Below are 19,932 nucleotides of genomic sequence, written 5' to 3'. Positions count from 1 at the left end.
TTGTCCATTTGCGTTGTTCAATATTGACTCACCCGTTTGACATCTTTACCAAACGTCTCACTGTAGCTGGTCCCCAGGATCTCAAACTGGACGTGAGAGTTGGAACCTCCTGCACGGAAGTCCATCATTCCTGTGAGCCCGGTGATCCGTCTCTATGGCAACAGCATAATAACAAGGATATTTTAAGTGGTCTCTAATCAATCAATCAAAAATCAAATGTACTGTATTTTATAAAGCCCTTTTTTGCATCAGCAATTGTCACAAAGTGCTTTACAGATACCCAGCCTAAAACCCCATAGAGCAAACAATGCCTCCCTAGAAGGCAGGAACCTAGGAATGTTCAACGCTTTAATATGCTTTGAGTGGTCTATAACATGTTCAGCAATCATCTAAGTTGATTGCTGAACATTTCTGTGAAGTCCACTACAACAGAACCTATGCATTAGTACCAATGGATCAAGAACCATCCAAATGAGGTGGTTTGGCCAGGATACTTTATACACTCATACTGAACGGCCTATAATATAGTACTAGCTGGACCAAGGTTACCAGCTCAATCCCCATACATAACATTAAGAACCTGATTGTAAGTCAATGATAAGAACATGTGCTGATAGGGACATCTACTTTAGTAAAAGGGGTGCAAAATGACGTGTGTTTGATGATGTGCAAAGTAAGTGCAAATGGCTCAGTTGGTAAAGATGATCGAGGACTACATGAAAAGGAGGGCCGAGCACGCCCCCATTCTCATCGACGGGGCTGCAATGGAGCAGATTGAGAGCTTCAAGTTCCTTGGTGTCCACATCACCAACAAACTAGAATGGTCCAAACACACCAAGACAGTCGTGAAGAGGGCATGACAAAGCCTATTCCCCCTCAGGAGACTGAAAAGATTTGGCATGGGTCCTCAGATCCTCAAAAGGTTATACAACTGCACCATCGAGAGCATCCTGACTGTTTGCATCACCGCCTGGTATGGTATGGCAACTGCTCGGCCTCCGACCGCAAGGCACTACAGAGGTAGTGCGTACGGCCCAGTACATCACTGGGGCCAAGCTTCCTGCCATCCAGGAACTCTATACAAGGCGGTGTCAGAGGAAGTCCATAAAAATTGCGAAAGACTCCAGCCACCCTATTCATAGACTGGTCTCTCTGCTACCGCACAGCAAGCGGAACCGGAGCGCCAAGTCTAGGTCCAAAAGGCTTCTTAACAACTTCTATGCCCAAGCCATAAGGCTTCTGAACAGCTAATTAATCAAATGGCTACCTGGACTATTTGTATTGACCACCCCGCTGCCCTTTTTTTTTACGCTGCTGCTACTCACTGCTTATTATCTATGCATAGTCACTTTACCCCTACCTACATGTACATATTACCTTAATCACCACGACTAACCTGTACCCCCGCACATTGACTCTGTACCGGTAACTTCATTATTGTTATTGTATTGTTGCTCTTTTATTTTTAACTTTAGTTTATTCAGTAAATATTTTTCTAAACTTTTATTTTTATTAAAACTGCAGTGTTGGTTAAGGGCTTGTAAGTAAGCATTGCACAGTAAGGTCTACACCTGTTGTATTAGGCGCTGGTGACAAATAACATTTGATTTGATTTGATGGTGCTTGCAATGCCAGGGTGGTGGGTTCAATTCCCATGGGGGACCAATACATAAAAGTACAAACAAATGAATGCCCTCACTACTGTAAGTCGCTCTGGATAAGAGCGTCTGCTAAATTACTAAATTGGAAGTGAGTGGTTGAGTGAAATTGTGATTAGTCATCATGACTTCAAAAGAGAACCATTATTATTACAATAAGTGGTTTATTTTTTTAACATTTTCATGAAAACACTTTTGTTCATTTATAAATGATTCATTTTATGAAGTGTTAAATCACAGCCTCTAAATTGATGTAATCAAGTACATTTTGTTCCAATATTTTGTTAATATGGATAAACAAAAGACGGACTCATTCTCCTTGTATATCTGTTTTCAAAGAGCTTAGATACATGTGAGGAGAATGCCACATGAGAACGAAAGGAATCCATTTCTATGTAATATGACTTAGTCTGCAATGTCGTGTGGTGCCCTACCTTCTGGATGGTGTCCAGCATAGACCAGCCTCCATTCCAAGGCTTGGTGGACTTCCTCATGCAGTTCAGACTGGCCATGCTATGCCACTTCCTGTCCTCCAGCTTACTGTAGAAGGCGTTGGCCAACATCAGCACACTGTCATACAGGTACAAGCTGGAGACCTGGGGAGAAACAACACATCAAAATCTATTCTATGAAAGGTGTTGAGCAGAATCAGCAGTGGCATGCAACTATTATCCTAGTTTGAGACCTTGCAGGGAAAAACTCCCAAAACGAGATACTCAAAAGTACCTGTTGAACCGTGTGAAGGTTGACAAGACCAACATAAAAGTGGCTCCTCTCTGCCACTGCCCATGTGAGGTTTTGGGGAAATTAAGTTCTCAGTAGGGAATATACACTTTTCCCAGCATGGCCACAGAATGAAAGGGAGAGACAGACCCATGGTGCTATCCACCTGGGGAGCAGAACACACCCGGTCTGACACTGCAACGACAGCTTTTATGTTACAGACAAGAGGTATGAAAGACCACCTCAAGTTTTTTTTATGATAGAAAAATACATGTCTGTTGAAATGCCACAGAGCATTTGTGGTCAAGCTTTTCTAACTTGTCTGTAGGAAAGTGTGATTGTGATTTATTGAAGGAACACTGGACAAAGACGAGCCCAAACACGTTCCCTGGAATTTTCAGTTGGTATACAAATAGGCGCAATGGATGCCTGAGTCTAGAGCATGCTTTCGATATAAGGGACACCAACAATGGCATGTATGAATGGCAGGGTACAACAGTAACAACATGAGAGATATTTGCTGAATGCCACCATTCCTCAGGCACCCCAGTTATAGACTGTTCTCTCTACTACTGCATGGCAAGCGGTAACGGAGCACCAAGTCTAGGACCAAAAGGCTTCTCAACAGCTTTTACCCCCAATACACAAGGCTCCTGAACAGGTTTTCAAATGGCTACCCAGACTATTTGCATTGTGTCCCCCGCCCACCCAATCCCTCTTTTAGGCTGCTGCTACTCTCTGTTTATCATATATGCATAGTCACTTTAACTAGACATTCATGTACATACTACCTCAATTAGCCGACCAACCGGTGCCCCCACACATTGGCTACCCGGACTATCTGCATTGTCTGCACCCCCCACCTATCGACCACTCTTTTACGCTACTGCTACTCTCTGTTTATCATATATGCATAGTCACTTTAACCATACCTACATGTACATATTCAATCAGCCCGACTAGCCGGTGCCTGTATATAGCCTCGCTACTGTTATAGCCTTGCTAATGTATATTGCCTCGCAACTGTTATTTGTCACTGTCTTTTTTACTTTTGTTTTATTTCTTTACTTATCTATTGTTCACCTAATATCTTTTTTTTTACTTAGAAATTGCATTGTTGGTTAGAGCCTGTAAGTAAGCATTTCACTGTTTCATTGTATTCGGCGCACGTGACAAATAAACTTTGATTTGATTTGAACTCTGTTCCTCTATCATTGCTCAACCTGTCATCAGTTCAATAAATGTAGTACTCTTGTCCTCATTACAGAGGATTTAATGGGACATTCAATCCAAATGATCCTATTGGGTATGGAACAAACACACCTTTTGAGTTCAAATGAATGTGACAGTTGCAAATAGAGTTCACAAAATGGTGACAATTGTAAAAAGTTACAATATAGCTAATTCAATTGAAATTGCAATCTATATTTGTCCCCTGTGGCTCTGAAACGAAGGCTGCTCAGGCATAACCACACTTACCACACCTAAAGGATTTGTTATCATTGAAGCTTTATGATGGTTTAATGCACCACTTGATGAATCCTAAGAAAGCAAGTCTGGTGTACTTTACATGATAATGATTTGACACCCGTGCATTTCTTCTCTGACAAATACTTTGGTCTTCAGTTCTCCTAATTTGGAAATGCAACTGAAAACCATGGTTTTTTTTGGGGGGGGGGGGGGGGGACCATCTGTCCTAAACAGTGTTCCACACTAGCTATGGAGCCTGCATAGTAAGTCACGGTCACTGCACACTAGATGGAATACAGAGAACATCTCTAAGACATTTCTAATGTTGGAAATCTGTGTGGCTGTGCAGCCCTGTGTAATCTAGTGATGGTGACAGACTGAGGGTTTTAACATTGAAGGAAATGACACCGTGTTAGAATGATGACAACGTTCAATGTTGTGATGGCGCTGATGGCCAACTCGTTCTCGTCGCCCTTCAGTATTGTTTTGGTCATGGTCATGTTTCGTCAGTACGTGGGGTGATGACAAAGTACTCTGTGGAGTTCACTGATGGTGTGGATATATGGTGACTGACGGTCATTAATAAAGTAATCTCAGTCACACTGACCTCCAGGGACTGCAGGTAGCCCTCCTGGGGGTCACAGAGCAGGGAGGAGATACGGTGGTTGTTCCTCATGCACCGGATGTTGGTGTCTCTCCACAGAGGGAAGATTTGCCGTATGACGGTCATCCGGCCCAACGAACTGTGGACCAGCTCCATGATTTCTGTGTCACTCACCTCCTGCGGCAAAGAAGAGAGGATGGGGTGGGAGGGTTCATGGTCAAAACCATGAAAAAAAAATCTAATAATTTACTAAAACGTTCACACTCTGGAACTGGTCTAAAACGATGTATTCACACATGAATTATAGGACTAGGTACATGGTAACCATAGTGTAGGTATTGATAAAAAAAGGGAATCTTGTTACCAGTTTGTGTAACAGTTGAGTATTAGTAGGATTAATCAATAGACCAATCAATAAATGCAAGCAATAAACACTCTTTCCAAAGTCAGGTATTCAATTAGTTTTCAGCTGAATATGGATTGGGATCATCATTGTCTGATGTCTCTCCATTCCTCTGATCCATGTATTCCCAAACTGGGGTACGCGCAATGCCGTCGGGGGTACGCCAATTAAAAATGTGATTCACATTTTCAAACAGTCCATTTATATTTTCCAATGGGGCTATACATTTGGGTAACCTCGTTTCACTGCCAAAAATTAAATAAAAGAATCTAGTGTTCAGCGAAATAAAAACACAATGTTAAATACAGGTAGCCTAGTCAAATAATCAACATCCAATCACATTAATCTTTACTTTCTCGCGGGAATTCCACTAACGGTCCGTATGTAGCCAAACGTAGCTGCTGCTCATTCCGTTTGCTTGAAAAGTGGTTAAAAAAAAGTAAGGCTTGTGTCCATAGAAACACATACCAGCTCTACTGGTAGTACTGCTACTACCAGCAGTAATATACCTAAACCTATCGACGACACAAGTTGTTCTGCTTCCACGAGCACATCCAATGCTAATTCTACATGTGTTGTTAACCCAGCTAGCATGGACTCTGACAGTTGTGAATCTGATGCAGCCGAAGAGCTACTGGCCCCTTACCCGGGAAAGCACCGAACAACAGACAGGGACATTGGACCATCGAAGAGGTGCAAATATGATGAGAACTACATTGATTTGGGGTTCACTTATATTGGGAGTACTGCCTCTCCTCATCCACAGTGTGTTATATGTGCAAAAGTACTATCTCACAACTCGATGAAACCTTCACTCTTGAAAAATAAGCCACGGGGGTTTATGGAGCGAGAATTAAGATAACTTCGGAGTAGTAAGACATGTATAAAAGCAACAGATACCATTAATAAGAAGGGGCTAGAAGCGTCTTATATGGTGAGCTACCAAGTGGCTAGGACAGGCAAGCCCCATACTATTATGGGGGGTCAATTAAGGAAGACACCCTCTTCTGCAAACCACTAGAAACCAGGACAACAGGAGAGGATATTTTTTATGTACTGGACAGCTTTGTGACATCAAATGGACTTTGGTGGTCAAGATGTGTTGGTAGCTGTACTGATGGCGCAGGGAGACAGTGGAGTGGTAACGCGCGTGCAAGCAGTTGCTCCTGACGCCACTTGGGTACACTGCAGCATCCACCGAGAGGCTCTTGCTGCCAAAGGAATACCTGACAGCTTGAAAGACATTTTGGACACTACAGTGAAAATGGTTAACTTTGTTAAAGCAAGGCCCCTGAACTCTCGTGTATTTTCTGCACTATGCAATGATATGGGCCGCGATCATGTAACGCTTTTACAATATACAGAAGTGTGCTGGTTATCAAGGGGCAAAGTATTGACAGGTTTTTTTGAATTGAGAGACAAGCTTAAAGTTTTCTTTACTGACCATAATTTTCACTTGTCTGACAGCTTGCATGATGACGAGTTTCTCACACAACTGGCCTGTCTGGGTGATGTTTTTTCTTGTCTGAATGATCTGAATCTAGGATTACAGGGACTCTCCTCAACTATATTCAATGAGCCGGACAAAATTGAGGCTATGATTAAGAAAAGTTGGAGCTCTTCTCTGTCTGCATTAACAAGGACAACACACAGGTCTTTCCATTATTGTATGATTTTTTTGTGTGCAAATCAACTAAAGCTTATGAACAATGTCAAATGTGATATAGCGAAGCACCTGAGTGATTTGGGTGCACAATTACCCAGGTGCTTTCCCGAAACAGATGACACAAACAACTGGATTCGTTATCCCTTTCATGCCCTGCCTCCAGTCCACTTACCGATATCTGAACAAGAGAGCCTCATCGAAATTGCAATAAGCGGTTCTGTGAAAATGGAATTTAATCAGAAGCCACTGCCAGATTTCTGGATTGGGCAGCTCTCAGAGTATCCTGCCTTGGAAAAATCGCGCTGTTAAGAAACTGATGCTCTTTGCCACCACATACCTATGTGAGAGTGGATTCTCGGCCCTCACTAGCATGAAAACTAAATACAGGCACAGACTGTGTGTTGAAAATAATTTAAGACTGCGACTCTCTCCAATACAACCAAACATTGCAAAGTTATGTGCATCCTTTCAAGCACACCTTTCTCATTAACCTGTGGTGAGTTATTCACAATTTTCGATTAACAAATAAAGTTTTATATCTAAGATGACTAAATAAAGAGCAAAGTGATTGATTATTATTATATTATTATTTGTGCCGTCGTCCTATAAGAGCTCTTTATCACTTCCCACGAGCCGGGTTGTGACAAAAACTCACACTCATTCTTATGTTTAATAAATGTATCGTGTGTGTGTGTGTGGCAGGCTTACAATGATGGCAAAAAACAACATTTGAGAGTGCGCTGACCCTGGTGCTAGAGGGGGTACGCAGCTGGAGGTTGAATGTTTGAAGGGGTACGGGACTATAAACATTTTGGGAACCACTGCTTTGATCAATTGACAAATAAACAACAACAATCCTTCAATTTCTTAGAATCCCAGAGCATAGACCATACAGCTGTGGGTATGAAGGAAACTCCCAAGTCATGTATGCAGACAGGGGTGAGACGGGGGTGAGACAGTTATGGGTGAGAGGAATGAGTACAGGGCCAGACAGGGGATGACCGATGAAGGGTCAGATCAATAGTAATGAGAGCCAGAGCAGGACAGCAGTCAATGATGTGCCAATCAACCAGCACTGGGGTCAAACACCACAGTAATAAGGCAACTGACAGTTCAAACGTATTTGTGCTTCTCCGACTCTCTCTCTTTCTGTTCAATTCAAATATTTCTCTCTCAGACATTCTATCTCCAAGTCTCTGTTTCCCGCTAGCTGTCTCGCTTTCTCCCTTTTTATTTTTAACTCTGTGGCGATTTATCTCACTCTCCTTGGCCTTTTGTTCTTTCTATCTCACCATCCAAGCTCATTCATTCCTTCGAGAAATGTATAACTGTTATGCAACAAGCATCCGACCTCATCAATAATTTACTAGGTGTGTACTTTACTGCTTTTAGAAAGATGTACATGTATTTTTATACAGCGATAACACACTACACTATGAGTCATACAAACAGAATTTTGTAGGTGTTAAGTGTTTAAGTTTCCTCTTGACAGCCAGTCAACTGTAAATAATGGCTATTCATGAGGTGCTGTGTTGCATTAATCGGGTGGAATATGCCGCAGGATCCATGGAGGTATGACTTCCCGTTCAGGGTCGTCCTTCCTGTCCTGACCTGTCAGAATGTTCCACCACCACCATAGGTTACCGCTGTGACATCACTTAGGGGTTTTAAAGAAAAGCATGGATCATTAAAGGGGCCCTCAGAGTTGTCCATTTTTGGACTTATAAATTAATGATATGTACCCATTAATTATTAAAGAATATAAATTATAAATGCCTCATGAGCTTAGTCCAAGTGTTGTACCCCATTAGAACCAAAATATTGTTTGTTTACATTTACTTTGTTTACAAATATTAGAGTAAAACAAGCTTATATTATAAATGCATCATGAGCTTAGTTCAACTGTTGTACCCCATCATAACCCACAATTTAAGCTTGTTTTACTCTAAGGTTTGTAAACAAAGTAAACGTAAACACACACTATATAGCCTCAAAAATGGTTAAAACTCTAATTTTTATATCATGGATGGTCAGTCCTTGCATCAATAGCTATGTCTATGAATTTATGAGCGGTTACATTTTTCCAGTCCCATCCCTCTGCTTTTTACCAAAACAAGTGTGAGGAAACACTTTGTTATTGTTTCCACTGCTGATCGCTGCTTTAAGCTTCACATGGCAAGGTCTTAGTATTTTAATGGGGTGGCAGGAAGTTTGGGTATGCAAGGAAAGAACATTGGTGGCTTACCCTTTGAGTTTGTTGATTCGTATGGCACCATTCTAACACAATGTGACTAACATCCACTATCGTGTTACTCTGTAATTCAATTTCAGTACAGATCAAAACCGTTATTAAAGAGCTAATACGTAGCAGAATGGATTAATGTGAGAGAGATCAGCTGTTTATGCATTCAGTGTGGACATACACTCTGAAGGGAAAAAATTCAGATTACCTAGTTAAGGTAAATTGACCTAGTCAAGACAGGAAACCCAAAATTCAACAGAGGGTAGTTTCAATGACACACATCATCTAAATACATTAATCAAATCAAGCCTGGCTGACAGCTAAATTATCCTCAATACGCCGCTCAATCATGTTATTAATCTTTCAAGATATATAAATAAAGAAATCCTGGTAATCACCATGGAGATTTAATTAGGAGTTAAGGTGCTTTTTTTTTCTTCAGCTTTAGACATCTATGCTGAGCAGCTCAGAGACTAGGGGAAGGACCGGGAGGGGAACTCTGGGATGTACTCTTACCTAGCCAAGATGATCCCTCAACCCTAGCCACACTCCTCTCTCTCTCTCTCTCTCTCTCTCTCTCTCTCTCTCTCTCTCTCTCTCTCTCTCTCTCTCTCTCTCTCTCTCTCTCTCTCTCTCTCTCTATTTCTCTCATCACCATATATATTGTGCAGCTCAAAAAGTAGTGGATAATTACAGTATGTGATGGAGCATACATTACTATGGTTAACTAAAGTGCTTGTCTATTTCCAACTCAATGATTTATTACAGTTTTATGTCTAACTATGTTAATGTAAAATACACATCCTTAATAAAAAAAAAAAATCCTGTCTTTTGGTAGTGGAATGTGTTTTATTGCTCTCTACTATGCCCACTGCTGTTTCACAAATAGTGTAAACATTATCCGTTTCCATCCCAACATTTGTCGGGCAGTTACCACGTACAATCAGTCATATCATCCCTGTCCTCCTTGACTCTGGCTGTCACGCTGTGTGTCTAATCCATCACACACAGACTCAGGTGTCACCTCCTCTCTTTTTTTGTGAGGAAAAACGAATCCTGTTTGACTGCGTCATCCATCCATCCAGACAGAACCACCAGAGAGTGTCAACCACCCTCCCCTGTGCCAACATCACACCCTGGTTTGGCTGATGATTTAGAGAGAAGGATGCCTTGTTACTTCCTCCCACATACATCAATCAATGATTTGTAACTGATCCTGCCCTGTGGTGAAGAAAGTGAAAGATTGTCCACATTTGGTATCAACAATTGCTGAGGAATAACGTGACAAACCATCTCTCCTACTCTGCACCATTCTTTTTATAATTCTCAAAACTTTTCAGTACATGTTCTTCTTTCTCTTTCTCTCCCTCTCTCCATCCATTCTCTACTTCAGCTCTCCTATCATTGCCTTTCTCACCAGTTAAAGACCCAGTGCACTCCAAATTCTGTTTTTCCTGTGTTTTATATCATATTGTACAACAGCTGATGAAACTAACACTGTAAATGTATAAGTGTTATTTCCTGATAGTTGCTGGTTGAAAATACAATCTACACAGGACCTTCTAATCAGCAGGTTTGCATGGGTTTCAGCTTTCCATGGTGACATCGACATGTGGTTAAATTGATTAGACCAATAACAAAGAGTTCCAAAACTCTCTGCCAATAACAGCTTGTTTTCAGTTTCCCCCTTCCTACTCAGAATACTCCCAGACAATGCTAGCTAAATTCTTGCTTGAGAAATAGTTTTTTTGCTAAAAAGACCATTTTAATTTAAATCCAATAGGGAAAGGGGGATACCTAGTCAGCTGAATAACTAAATGCATTCAACTGAAATGTGTCTTCTGCATTTAACCCAACCCCTATGAATCAGAGCAGTGCGGGGGGCTGCCTTAACCGACATCAACGTCATCAGCGCCCGGGGAACAGTGGGTTAACTGCCTTGCTCAGTGGCAGAACGACAGATATTTACCTTGTCAGCTTGGGGATTCGATCCAGCAATCTTTCGGTTTCTGGCCCAATGCTCCTACCCGCCAGGCTACCTGCCGCCCTTTACAGTAATGTACTTAATTGTTACCCAGAAGCTATTTGATGTTGATATAAAAATGGCTGCATTGGCCTTTAACACTTCATATGAACTCATTCTGAACTGACTTTCGTTAGCAGTGACAATAGATTATCATAGCTGGTTGTGGTGGCTGATGAATGAGACATGAGACATCACCGCAGCCTCCATGTCCTAGTTAGCGCTGAGGCCCAGGGGGCAGAGAACTGACAGAGACAACCTCTCCTCTCCTGATGCCAGCCTGTCTGGCTTAAATGCATCACAGGGACCAGTGGAACACAGAAGCGTAGAACACAGGGCCTGGAGATTACCTGGCTAAAATGGTTGCCTCCGCCCAGTCACAACACATAGTAATCATACTGGGGCATTATGGGGCATATATATTCATCAGGATTAGGGGAAAGATGAACAGCGCAAAGTACAGAGAGATCCTTGATGAAAACCTGCTCCAGAGTGCTCAGGACCTCAGACTGGGGCGAAAGATCACCTTCCAACAGGACAACGACCCTAAGCACACAGCCAAGACAATGCGAAGTGGACAAGTCTCTCAGTTTTTTTTATTTGTAATACATATGCAAACATTTCTAAAAAAAACAGTTTTTGCTTTGTCATTATGGGGTATTGTGTGTAGATTGATGAGGGTTTTTTTTTTAAATCCAATTTAGAATAAGGCTGTAACGTAACAAAATGTGGAAAAGGTGAAGGGGTCTGAATACTTTCGGAATGCACTGTATATAGTGACTGAGAGTTAATTAAGTTAATTAAGACTACTATAAGTAGGCTTATTAAGGGGACCATTTCAGCTCCCACTCTTCTAATTAGGTCAATCAAATCATATGGTAATTCTTCTTAAATAGTCAATCACTGTATTTTGACAGGTTTTAAGTCAGTATTAGAGTATTCAGTATTACACCACCTCCTTTTCTCTCGACCAAGTTGAACATGTTGTGTACTCCATGTTAAAATACATTGCCAGCATCGAACAAAGCCGATTGAAAAATAGTTTGCCTTTGTCGTTCCCTCCTCAAGGTGATCACAGCGGCATCATATACACTACCGTTCAAAAGTTTGGGGTCACTTAGATATTTCCTTGTTTTTGAAAGAGAAGCACATTTTTTGTCCATTAAAATAACATAACATTGATCAGTGTAGCATTTGTTAATGTTGTAAAGGGCTGTTGTAGCTGGAAACGGCTGATTTTTTATGGAATATCTACTGTTGAAGTCGGAAGTTAACATACACTTAGATTGGAGTCATTAAAACTTGTTTTTTAAAGGCGGACAGTTTTATTGCTTCTTTAATCAGAACAACAGTTTTCAGCTATGCTAACATAATTGCAAAAGGGTTTTCTAATGATCAATTAGCCTTTTAAAATGATAAACTTGGATTAGCTAACTGTCACGTCCTGACCAGCAGAGGGAGCAATTGTATTAGTTTTGGTCAGGACGTGGCAGGGTTTTTGTGTGTTAAGTGTTGTGTTGGTGATTGGACTCCCAATTGAAGGCAGGTGTGTTGAGTTGCCTTTGATTGGGAGTCCTATATAGTAGTGTGTGTTTTTCTTTGGGGTTGTGGGTAGTTGTTTTTGCACTGCGTTTGTTAGCCTGCAAAACTGTTGCTGTTGTGTTTATTGTTTTTCCTGTGGATCCCTTACTTGAGTTTATTAAAAGTATGAGTATTCACATTCCAGCTGCGCCTTGGTCTTCTCTCCACTATGACACATGTGACAGAACTACCCACCACCAAAGGACCAAGCAGCGGAGGAATGAGGAAGAAGGATGGACGTGGGCGGAGATAAGGATGAGCGTTTCCAGGGCTATGGAAGAGTTAAGTAAACTCGAGAGGCAGCCCCAAGATTTTTTTTTTGGGGGGGGCACAAGGGCAGTTTTGCGGGGCAAGAATGGAGCCCCAGGCCAGCTCCCCGCACTAGCCCTGAGGTGCGTGTCTCCAGGCTGGCATGTCCAGTACCAGCCCCACGCATCAGGCGTCTAGTGTGTCAGCCCAGCCTTGCCAGTCAGGAGCTGCCAGAGCTTCCCGCCAGTCAGGAGGCGCCAGAGCTGCCCGCCAGTCAAGAGTCGCCAGAGCTGCCTGCCAGTCAGGAGTCGCCAGAGCTGCCTGCCAGTCAGGAGTCGCCAGAGCCGCCCGCCAGTCAGGAGTCACCAGAGCCGCCCGCCTGTCAGGAATCGCCAGAGCCGCCCGCCAGTCAGGAGCCGCCAGAGCCGCCCGCCAGTCAGGAGTCGCCAGAGCCGCCCGCCAGTCAGGAGCCGCCAGAGCCGCCCGCCAGTCAGGAGCTGCCAGAGCGGCCCGTCTGCCCGGAGATGCCAGAGTGGCCCGACTGCCCGGATCAGCCAGAGTGGCCCAACTGCCCGGGTCTGCCCGAGTGGCCCGACTGCCCGGGTCTGCCAGAGTGGCCCGACTTCCCGGGTTTCCCAGAGTGGCCCGACTGCCCGGGTCTGCCAGAGTGGCCCGACTGCCCGGGTCTGCCAGAGTGGCCCGACTGCCCGGGTCTACCAGAGTGGCCCGACTGCCCGGGTCTGCCAGATTGGCCCGACTGCCCGGGTCTGCCAGAGTGGGCCGACTGCCCGGGTCTGCCAGAGTGGCTCATCTGCCCGGATCTGCCAGGGTGCCCCGCCTGTCCTCCGGTCCAGCCCGAGTGGCCCGCCTGTCCTCCGGCCCAGCCCGAGTGGCCCGCCTGTCCTCCGGCCCAGCCCGAGTGGCCCGCCGGTCCTCCGGCCCAGCCCGAGTGGCCCGCCTGTCCTCCGGCCCAGCCCGAGTGGTCCATCTGCCAGGGTCAGCCCGAGTGGCCCGTCTGCCCGGCGCAGCTATCGGCGCCACCAAAGTGGACGACGCCGAAGGTGGAGCGAGGTTTACGTCCCGCACCTGAGCCACCTCCAGGATAGGTGGGTTGGGGGAGGGAGGGTGTAGCACAGTGTAGCACATCCACCCTCCCTTCCCTCCCTTATTGTTTAGGGATTATTGTTTATGGGTTTTGTTGTGGTATTGGGGATATTTTTTTTGTGTGTTTTCTTTTGTAAGGTGCATTCCGGGGTCTGCACCTTGGGGGGGGGGGGGGGGGGGGGGTGTACTGTCACGTCCTTTGAAGGCAGGTGTGTTGAGTTGCCTATGATTGGGAGTCCTATATAGTAGTGTGTGTTTTTCTTTGGGGTTGTGGGTAGTTGTTTTTGCACTGCGTTTGTTAGCCTGCAAAACTGTTGCTGTCGTGTTTATTGTTTTTCTTGTGGATGCCTTACTTGAGTTTATTAAAAGTATGAGTATTCACATTCCCGCTGTGCCTTGGTCTTCTCTCCACTACGACACATGTGACACTAACACAACCTGCCATTGGAACACAGGAGTGATGGTTGCTGATAATGGTCCTCTGTATGCCTATGTAGATATTCCATAACAAATCTGCCGTTTCCAGCTACAATAGTCATTTACAACATTAACAATGTCTACACTGATCAATTTGATGTTATTTCAATGGACAAAAAAATGTTTTTTCTTTAATAAAACAAGGACATTTCTAAGTGACCCCAAACTTTTGAACGGTAGTGTACGCTTGACTTTCATCGAGAAAGAAAGAGGGGATGTCATTTCAAAGTACTCAGGCACAGCCCGTCCTATTCATTAATATAGTGAGGAGTGATAACTCAAAAACATGCCACATCGTGTCAATCATTAAGGAAGTGATGGAGAAATTAACATGCAATTAGCTCATACATTCTGCAGTCTGATGCTATTAAAGCTAATGCCTTTGTGGTGACACTCTATCATAATTGTCTGAAAGCAAAAAGGAATGTGTTTGCGTGCCACAAAATAAATAACAGATACATTTTTTATATTTTACCACTTCCTCTAACAGGAGTTGTGTGCAGCCTAAACAGGAAGATACTATGAGGTACATTAATAAATCACATTCACAAGATGAATGCAAGATCAATACATGCATCATGATTAGGATATTGGAGCAGAGTTGCGTGATAAGGACTTGTCATTCGTATGATGATGAAGATCAGCCGGTTTGTGCACCTTGTCAATGTTTATAACAAAGGAGGCTGCTGAGGGGAGGACGGCTCATAATAATGGCTGGAACGGAGCGAATGGAATGGTATCAAACACCTCCAGCCATTACAACGAGCCCCTCCTCTCCAATCAAGGTGCCACCAACCTCCTGTGGTACTGTTTTCTAACGCATTCATCTCCATATGGTCCTAGTGTGTGTGTGTGTGTGTGTGTGTGTGTGTGTGTGTGTGTGTGTGTGTGTGTATGAGTGGGTGAGTTCACTGTGGTTTCGTGGTTAGGTCAATTTTACAGTGTAGTCTGGAAGTACATAAATGCTAATAAAAAAGACATCCAGGTATGGTAGGAACATGCTTTTTCCCATTAGCATTGGGACATCAGATGGATTACGGTCCTTATCACCAAATCAGCCTGAATCAATGTAAATGTACCCAGCTGCTCTCAGGCAGGATAGAGAGCACAGTGTTTAGTAGTCACAAAGTGCTTGGCATTTAGAGATGTTCGAGTCCATTTGGAAGACCATTTAGGCCAATCTCATATCAACAAATAACATGTAAAAACCGACTTTGGCTTCCAAAGTGCTGTGAATACGCAATAAACAAGAATGATTGGGTCAATATTGTATAAACGCCCTCAGAAAGACAGAAGAGAAGTGGCATGTTGTGAGAGCTTTAATACTGTTTATGAGTCTAAATATGGAAGAGAACAGAGTGAGAGCATTATTGATTTTCATCCATATGAAATGTATAAATATAGTAATGCTGTACGGGTTTTGGTCTCACCTCATTGGCATAAACCCAGTGGCTGTCCTTTGATGCCAGGTTGGTTTCCACAGCCTGTATACAGAGAGAAGAGTGGGGGACATTAATATTTTCTGTGTTTCACAAAATATTATTATAACAACATAAGAGTAGTGAGTCCGAACTCAAGTACATATGCTCAAATGGTTCACCATGGTTACTCATTCCCCATTACTTAGGCTCTTCACAATATCCTGTATGTGCACTCATAATGTGAGTGCTCCGTCGTAATGGCTCTATCACATATCACATGACTATTTACGCATGACATCTGTCATGGTTACCATCTCTACGCTTGTCCTCTTCTGTAAATTGCTGTCATTAGCTTCCAAATGATCCCCTTTGCTATACTGCAACTAAGATTGATAGCCCCATATCATCCTTACATATAACTGCAAAGCTTTCATCATTTTACCTAACAACAGTGTGCTCATCAATAACAGCCCCCACCACAGCCCGAAAGCTGCCGATCGATCTTCTAACCTTGCAAGAGTCATAATTTGATTTTAATGTCCCTCATTTCCAGCTTGGTCTCTGTGAATATTGCAGAGACACCTGAACACAAGAGTAAAATTTACCTACACGATTGAAGTGGTCTGTTTCTTACTCACTCTGAAATTAACGGGCCATATGCCATCCAAACACACTTGCATTCAAACAGATCGCCCGTCGCTATCAACAGAGACACAAGAAATATAGCAAACAGCTGCTGGAGTTAGTGACTCTCTACAGATTTATTCAGCAATGTACAAACAATGAACATTGTGTCATTGGATCATATCCTGGGTCTGAGAGCTGGAGCCAAATGATCTCCCACCCAGATGTAGGCAATAGGGTCTTGGTACAGGCAGGCAGATTATCACATAGGTTATCATATTTTGATCTACACAGCACAATGCTACTCACCAGACAGTTGAAGTGATTTCACAATGCTAGAATGTTGCAGAAGTAAAAACATAAATTATAGTGAAGCAGTCCTTACCATAGAAAAAAATCAACAAACCCCTTTGTGCATTTGAGTAATCCATTTAGGCACATACAATACATACTGTTTGGTGCGTATGAAAGGCTGGCAGCAAAAGCCTTGGTCTGGTCCCCAAGGATAACGTTGATGTTAGAACGAGCAGACAGTTCTTTGTACTTTTCTTATGAAAACTGTCACATTCTATAATGTAAATAACAAAGTCAAGAGGGCTATGTTAGTGCGCCAGCTGGGTAAAGGTTATGATTGGGGCAAACGGTCCTCCTAGTTTAGCCTCAGTTCAGCTCCAACAATAGCAACAGTATGGTAAACAACGTCGACCTAAGTCGCACCAGGAATTTGAGGTCATCAAGTTAAAAGGTTATGAGGTTCATGGACTTTTTGGGGGACAAATTATTTGTGTGGGATTGACAGCTGTTTGTCTACAGAACTTCAACTAGGACTCAAACATCATTATGTGGTTTGTCCTTTATACTGTCAGTTTGATTAGGTTCACACATTATCACACTATGGCAACGACATGAACTTGTGACCTATAGATCACATTTCAGCAACACATCTTGTCGAGAATTCAGTTGTGTTTTACATTTTTCCATCCACTTGAGGAAATTTTTCTAAATTAAGCTTTGTAGAGAAATACGGTTTTGGCATAAAATGCATACTCAGGAGAAGCAACATCAGAGAATGATTATATGCTATAATGTTAATGTAACTGAGTTTCACAGTTATATCTAGTGACATAAGTGAGGGCCCTGAGGCTTGTCTTTACACCTACTCAACACAACGAAGAACATAATATAGAACTCCATGATTTAAAAAGGGAATTACTGTTCGGCGGATTTGAGCATTTGAGGATATAAGATCTCAGCAAAGCAAATATTTCTTGTTGGATATGTTCAGAGTTCGATGGTAACTCCCATATGCCCATTGGGCTATTCTGTATCTATTTGACCTCCTTATGGAATAATGCACTGAGATTAATTCCCAAAGATTGGTGAGTGAAGCTACAACATTATATCTGAAGCATCTTGACATTGAATATAATGGTATGGAATCCTCACTTGTGTCCATATTCACTATGCAATGGCTGCCCAATTCTGACCTTTTCCACTAATTGGTCTATTGACCAATGAGATCTAATTGGGCAAAAGATCAGAACTTGGCTGCCTATGTAAATGCAGCCAATGTACTGTACATTCTAAATGTCTCTGCGTCTTGTGGATCCCTTGTTTGAGTATTAAAACAAAAACCTGCAAGATTGTTTGTCTAATCTGTAAACACAGCCAGAATCAGGCTGTCTCTGTTTTGCTTTTTGGTCAATAAGTGCAACGAGTAATTATGCCTACAAATGAAAATGGATCACTGCATCCCATGGTTGAGAGGAGACCTGATTAAACGAAAGCGAAAGGGCACAACTCTGCTGCATACTTTCCATTTAGTGTCAGAGCAGATGCATTTCAGCAGCAACATGTGTTGTTCTCAGAGCTTATTAAACTACATGCCAAGAGCAGGGAAAATTCTTATTTTTCTTTGTTTCACACATAGAGACAAGCACAGTTTCCCTTCATTATTGGCAATTAGCAAAACAAATGGTCTAAGTGGCAATAATTGTGGAAATAACATGTTTTGCTTTCCCATATGCTGTCAATCAAACTGTTTAAAGTTTCTTATTAGGTCAAATTAGGATCTGTTGTGAATCCTTTTTTTTGTATGAATACACAGTCTAGACAAACAGCAGTTTATAAAGTTTAACACGTTTACTTCTTTATTTATTTGTTATCTGTCACATTACAGTACAGTAGGCTTAATGTTGGAAGTATAATAATTATAATATATGATGATAGTATAATAATGATCTTAATGAATGGATTTACTGAAGGACCTTTATAAATCTAGCCAGGGAGGTTATTGTTATATTCCTAGAATATTCTTGGAATAAAGGGTTATGGTCTCCACCTTGAGCTAAGAGGTATTCCACCTCATTTGGAGCATTCAACAGGCAAAAAATCCATCTTACTCTGACAACATGTTATAATGAACTTTTTGTAAGTACTGTTGGTAAAAACAAAAATACACATATCAAAACATTAGGATGCTAGGCTTGGTATAAAATAAATGGGGCTTCTATGCCACGTGAACTGTGTTAGTGTTACTCCTATCATATTAACGTAGAGTATGTGTAAGAACTGTTTTGTAATGATGTGCTGTAACATGGCACAACGATTATTACTAGTAATTGGAACATAGGTCGTTGGTATTGCTATATAGTAATGAGAGGATCTCTCTATGGAATGAAGCCATTCAGTGATCCCAAGGGTTCAGGAGAACTTTAGATCAGACACTCGTTTGAAAGTATAGACCAGGATGAGTTGTCAAAAGCTCACTGTTTAATTCTGTGCCAGTCTTACAAAGGCACCCAAGCCGTAATGAGGCCCTTCATGAAATACTCACAATGGTCGGGACCCTGGCCTTATCTCCTATAGTCCTCTGTTGCTGTGGAAACGAGCTCAGACCTGAGCCTACTCATCTCCATTAGTATAGTGATAAACATCTATGTAACTTAGTGCATGGCTATTCAACTATTTCATTACAGGGGACAGACATTTGGGATTGATTACTCTTCCTAAGACTGGTATAAAAAACAATGCACAAACACAATTATAATCTTATAAAGCACTTTTATGAAAATGACATTTGATTTGAAGTGCTTTAAAGTTGAGCTGACAGTCGTTTTGCACTGTTTCGCTATGGTTTCAGTCATTAATCCCAGCAAGAGGGCAATATTGGGGGACACACTACAACACGGTCCTAGAAAACTCTGGATGGATGTCTTCTGACTTAGAAAACGGTCGGGAAATCAATAAAATAATAATGTAAACATACACACAGTTGAAGTCAGAAGTTTACATACACTTAGATTGGAGTCACTAAAACTTGTTTTTCAACCACTCCACAAATTTCTTGTTAACAAACTATAGTTTTGGCAAGTCGGTTAGGACATCTACTTTGTGCAAGACACAAGTCCTTTTTCGAACAATTGTTTACAGACAGGTTATTTCACTTATAATTCACTGTATCACAATTCCAGTGGATCAGAAGTTTACATACACTAAGTTGACTGTGCCTTTAAACAGCATGGAACATTCCAGAAAATGGTGTCATGGTTTTAGAAGCTTCTGATAGGCTAATTGACATCATTTGAGTCAATTGGAGCTGTACCTGTGGATGTATTTCAAAGCCTACCTTAAAACTCAGTGCCTCTTTGCTTGACATCATGGGAAAATCTAAAGAAATCAGCCAAG

General features: G+C 42.3%; 1 protein-coding gene across 1 annotated transcript in view; it reads right to left on the bottom strand.

Moving 5' to 3' along the window:
* Positions 1 to 19,932, bottom strand: part of LOC106577051 (glutamate receptor ionotropic, delta-1) — a 354,069-nt gene that overhangs the window by 43,884 nt on the left and 290,253 nt on the right. The window contains exons 5-8 of the mRNA XM_014154750.3: positions 15,631 to 15,684; positions 4,459 to 4,632; positions 2,093 to 2,254; positions 33 to 152 (exon numbers count right to left, since the gene is read on the bottom strand). Of these exons, the coding sequence (XP_014010225.1) occupies positions 33 to 152; positions 2,093 to 2,254; positions 4,459 to 4,632; positions 15,631 to 15,684 (510 nt within the window). The remainder of the gene's footprint in view (positions 1 to 32; positions 153 to 2,092; positions 2,255 to 4,458; positions 4,633 to 15,630; positions 15,685 to 19,932) is intronic.

Source organism: Salmo salar, chromosome 18, assembly GCF_965601325.2.
Source record: "Salmo salar chromosome 18, fSalSal1, whole genome shotgun sequence".
Classification (NCBI taxonomy): Eukaryota; Metazoa; Chordata; class Actinopteri; order Salmoniformes; family Salmonidae; genus Salmo; species Salmo salar.
This window is presented reverse-complemented; position numbering and strand designations above follow the sequence as displayed.